Raw genomic sequence first — 5,388 nt, 5'->3', positions numbered from 1 at the left:
AATTGTGCACTTTGAATTTGTTTGGTTTATTACATATCAATCATACCTCAATTAAAAAAAACCAAAAAACACTGATTTTCTTTGGGGAATTTTGTAGAAAATAAGCATTTATGATATAGCCATTTGACAACTATGCATTGAGTTCTTATCTTGTGCCAAGCACTGAGCTGGTGCTAAAAACAAACTAGTGGAGGAGGTTCTGACCCATGGACCACCGCGTGCGGCCTCTTAGTGTTTCCACTGTGCTATGCTGCTTAAGGCACATAGATTCTGAAAGCCTGTGGAAAAAGTTCTAATTTCTGTTTGTCAGTCTCATCACATGCAAATTGCTTCAAAATGTATCATCTATTATCATGCATTGTGATGACAGTTACATACTAATTTTGATATTGCACTTATACCTGCCTGTACAAATAAGAGAATTCATTAAGAACAAACCCCAAAACACCATTCTGATCTCTACCAAGAACGCCTTTCAACGACATCAACAGGAGACAGTAAATCTGGTATTTGTCCTTATGTAGATGATCTGTGGTTTCAACATAAAACAAGTGGGAAGACTCTGCTCTAGTTCCCTGTATTTCCTCTGGTGTGACTCATGCAGAGCATCATTTGCTGTGTTCCCCAAAGCCTTCCTTGGCATTCGTCTCTTATTTTTAAGACAGTCCTCTAAATCATGCTCTTTAAGATACTGATAATTAACAAAACTATTTATCACTGAATTCACCTTGCAGGAACTTGACTCTCGTCATACGAAAAGTTCAGAAAAAAGCAAAGGCCAGTGACATGCACAGGATCTCAGTGTAAAACACTGAAAAGTGACTTTTTTTTTTTAATCAATCAACTCAATGCCATTAGCATCAGAGAGAGAGAGAACATTCCACTGGTATGAACAAACTTCTAACGGACGAACCAATATTTTAATACTAACGTTATTGGTCATCAAGCCTGTCACCATTTTCCTTAACAATAGAAAAATATTTGAAAAATAATTTATTATTCAAATCATATTGGCTGACCTCGGGCAATAAATTCTCCAAAACCTCACAATATGAAGAACTAAATTAGGATAACTGCATTCAACATTCTTGGAGCCAGAATTGGAGGAGCTGCTTGTAAAGTGAAATAAAAAGCATATTTTAAATGACACACAAGCAAGTTATCCAAATCAATATTTTATAGAATCTTCTAATAAACACTAAGAACTAAATTAGGATAACTGCATTCAACATTCTTGGAGCCAGAATTGGAGGAGCTGCTTGCAAAGTGAAATAAAAAGCATATTTTAAATGACACACAAGCAAGTTATCCAAATCAATATTTTATAGAATCTTCTAATAAACACCTTTACTACATTTACCATTGATTAAATAAGAAACAAGCTCAGCATCTACTTTCTGTATTTACACAAGACAAGAAAGGTGACTCCTATGAAAAATAACGAATATAGGATTCAAAATTTGGCAAAGATTGAGATTATCCAAGCTGGCCTTGAACCACTAATAATGTTTTTCAAAGATGGGGTTATTAGATTAACAGTTGTCAAAGATGGACATTATTTATGCTATGTTAAAGCAAACATTTTTATTAACCAAACATTTCCTAAATTACAAGCAAAAATGTGAAACTCAATCTGACACCTGCAGCAAATCTGAGGGCCTTCCCTGGTCCAGGGCACAGAGCCACACCTTCTGCTGTAAAAGAGGTTTGTTCCAAAGGTTATCTGAAGAAAAATTTCCTTAATCAGTTTTTAACTTTTGCTGCCTCCCACTGGACAATTCACCCCAATTTTGCCCCAAGTCCTGAGAACTCTCAGCTCTCTGGTTTCATGTGTGTGGCTGTTGATCCTTCATTTAATGGGAACCAAGGGCTCTACTTACATCATGCATGGAGTCCAGAAGCTTGGTCAGTTGGTAAAACCTCTGCCAGCTCTGCCCAGAATTGTTGGGACACTTAGTTACCATCTTCCTCAGTTCTTTGATGTAATTTGTCCTCATTTCTTCAAATGCAGCCTGGCTTTTGAGGCCATCCTTTGGAACTGTGTTAAGGAATACAGATAGGTAAATTCCAAGGATGGAAAACAGCTTGAGCTTAGCAGTTAAATGGCCTCTGGGTCATTATTTTGAGGTCATATACTAATTTTGAGGTTAGATACCAAATCTCAATTAATTACATTTATGAATAAATATGGCAGTTATCTAGTGCTAAACACGTGTACACATACATGCCCAAAAGAATAATAATTGCTATTTATTACTTTACAAACATTAGCTCACTTAATCCTGACGCCAATATTATGTATGACATACTATTAAATTATTCTCATGTTGCAGATGAGGAAACTGAAGACTGGAGGTTGGGTCATTTGCCCAAGGACACAATAAATAAATGGCAGAGAAGGGGTAGTACAAACTTAGGTCTGTTGCCAAAGCCTGCCTCTTAACTACATGCTACATTGCCTGGTGGCCTGTCATCATAGTGTTTTATGAATCCTAACTTGCCAATACCTCGCAGGTAGGGAAATATACTTTGATTTTCCAGGAAAACTGGAAGAGCCACAGACAATCCAAGCTGGTGCTAGAATTAGAAAGCAACATCTTTATATTTAAGTTCAAATGTCGAAGACATTCTGAGAAACTGGTCTTCTACCAAGAGCAGAAAGATGCATTTCAAGAAGCACTTTCTATATCCCCTGCTCCAGGATCACATGACCACTAAGGTGCTGTCATGTGACCTCCTAGAACAACCTCATGGTGTGTCTGTGCACTGGTTTGTGTGTGCAATGGGATAATACCAACAGTGGCTCAGCATGCAAGGCAAAATTTAAAACTTTCAAAGAATAAACCATGTGCATCTTCATCTTTGATAAGGTAGAAGATTAAGGATCATGTTTTCTTCTTTCCTTTTATGTAGTGGTTAGCTTTTACATTTAAACCAAAAAATTTTCACTTAAAAGGATTCCTTTGAAATTCAGGACTTCTATTTGTATTGTTAAATTAAGTTTCTAAAGGTTTCTTTGGATATAGTAAACCGTAACCTAACTTGATGAAAGAACAGGATGTAACCTACCCTTGTAACCAGGGTCTCAGCCAATCACAGGCAGCCAACTATTCAAACCATTGTTAAATAAGACAAACACCCAGCTGTACCCATCCAGCTGTTTCTGTACCACACTTCCATTTTCTGTACTCCACTTTTCTTCTTCTCTCCATAAATGTTATTCAAACATGAGGAAGTTCCTGAGTTGTTCTGAGTTGTGCGTTTTCTGGGGGTTGCCCAAATTTCGAATTGTTCTTTGCTCAATTGAACTGTGTTAAATTTAATTTGTCTAAAGTGTTTCTTTTAACAGTATCAAGTACTTCTGTGAACTACTGAAAGGTAAATCTCTTTTCCATGACACATTGAAGGTGCTTTATGAGAATGGCTGTGCCTTTGTGTGCCTTCCAGGAGGAGGCGTAAGACAGAAAAATCCTCTTACATGTTTGTTTTCCACTGTGGCCAATAGAGTTATGTTTATGCTTTAACTCTGAAAAATAAAATCACCTAGAACTTTATTTTTAGGAGATGAAGACCTAATGAAAATTCATCTTGTGATATAAACATTCTGAGTTTGAAACTGCTCTTACTTTCACTTCTTAATTATACATCATATTTGCTAATTTATCATAACTGGTATAAATAATAATTTACTTTGGGCATCAGCACTTCAGAATGGCTAGGTGTGTTTCTGAGTATTATGTGCAACCCTGGAAGCCAGGCCTACCACTGCTTCCAAATAAACCCTGTTATCCTATGTAAAGATATGGGTTATCTTGCAAATTAACTTCTACTGTTATGTTAATAATCTTGAGTTTAACTGTTGAAGCTTTTGATTTGTGGTTTCTTTAAGCCTATTTTTTGGGGGGGAAGATAAATCCCTATTAGCAACTGCATAAATTCCTGAGGCTGCCACAATATTGGCTGTGGTTTTAAATGTCTGACATTCACATTAAGAGTTAAATGCCATCCATTATATAACAATTTTTTTTCTTAAAACTTTGTTTTAAAACTATAAAAAAATATAAAGAAGTATGGTAATGATCAGGATGTTAGTAGTAAAACTATAGATCCACTTTCCACTGAAGTTTTAATGTGAACTTAAAACTTTCTAAAAGAAACCCCAAATTTGCAAATAGCCTACACTGCCATCCACAGATAAACATTATTTTAGGTTATAAAATTGTACAAAATAAACCTTTAGTTTTTCAGTATAGATACTTATATGGATGTCATCCTAAACATTAAAAAAATTATTAACATTGGAATAGAATGAGTAAATTTCAGTACTACATTTCAATACTATTTGGTACATCTACTAAAATAAACCTTATCAAAAATACTAAAGAGTATAACAACTTGTATCAAATATTTTTACTTATATTTTACTGCTGCTGTAACTGAAATATATTGTACCAATTTCTTAGCCAGATTTTTTAGAAGTTGAAACAAACCCACAAAGAAAGGGAACTTAAGCAAAACCTCAAATTTTGGCGATCCGCCCAGAGTTTCTGAATTTCCTTATTAAATACAGCAGGGCTGCTGGAAATCATCCAAGATCTATGGGTTGGGGAAGAGCATAGAGACAACTGGGGTGGAAGTTTGTCTTGCTTTTCTCTTTAAGCATAAAGAACATGAGATTCTCTTGATGTCACTGCTAAAAACTTTGTTGATACACTGGACATCAGGTGTGCAATTTAACATTCCTAAGTAAGAAGAAAAATTTTCATGCATTAGCAAAATAAGCTTACTAAAGCCTGCAGTTTCTATGATTCATAAAATTCTTTGTTACCCTGTCTTTTTATTTTGATTTTCCTACATCTAAAAAAATCAGAATTGAAAGTACTGAGCTACTTGGAAGCTAATAAATTAATTCAGGTAGCTTCAAAATGATATCAGAATCTGTTATGGACTAAATGAGTAAATGCATGTAAAAGGATAAGACACCAGTTAAGACTGAGTAGCCAAAAGTTATAAAGTATTAGTTTCACAAGCATTTTTAGAAAAAAAAATATTTCATTTAAATTCTATCATCCATCTGATATAAAATTTTCTTTTACATTTTTCAAACCAGTAATGGTTAATAACACAGTTTGGAAAGGGGAATGAAATCACTTTCACTGAATTTAAAGATTATGTTTCCAAGTTATACTCCAGAAAGGATAAATTAGGAACATCAGAAACCTCGAAGCATGGAGCAGGGAGAAAATGCCTGGTTCTGTTGACCCTGCAGACGCGGGTTGCAAATACAAAAGCTGCAGGAGATAGGGCTGGGTGTAATTAGTGAGGAATGGTGGGGCCTGTAGCAAACTGCAGAGAACATGCCCTGCCCAGGGCTATCAAATTCAATGA

The 5,388-nt window shown here is 35.4% G+C and overlaps 1 protein-coding gene across 1 annotated transcript in view; it reads right to left on the bottom strand.

Annotated features, from left to right (window-relative positions):
- Positions 1-1,628: 1,628 nt before the first annotated feature.
- LOC103599404 (mineralocorticoid receptor-like) overlaps positions 1,629-5,388 on the bottom strand; it is a 126,260-nt gene continuing 122,500 nt past the window's right edge. The window contains exons 7-9 of the mRNA XM_008583508.1: positions 2,508-2,577; positions 1,881-2,038; positions 1,629-1,694 (exon numbers count right to left, since the gene is read on the bottom strand). Of these exons, the coding sequence (XP_008581730.1) occupies positions 1,629-1,694; positions 1,881-2,038; positions 2,508-2,577 (294 nt within the window). The remainder of the gene's footprint in view (positions 1,695-1,880; positions 2,039-2,507; positions 2,578-5,388) is intronic.

Source organism: Galeopterus variegatus, unplaced genomic scaffold (genome assembly GCF_000696425.1).
Source record: "Galeopterus variegatus unplaced genomic scaffold, G_variegatus-3.0.2 Scaffold2948, whole genome shotgun sequence".
NCBI lineage: Eukaryota > Metazoa > Chordata > Mammalia > Dermoptera > Cynocephalidae > Galeopterus > Galeopterus variegatus.
The sequence above is the reverse complement of the archived record's forward strand: the minus strand, read 5'-3'. Positions and strand labels throughout refer to the sequence as shown.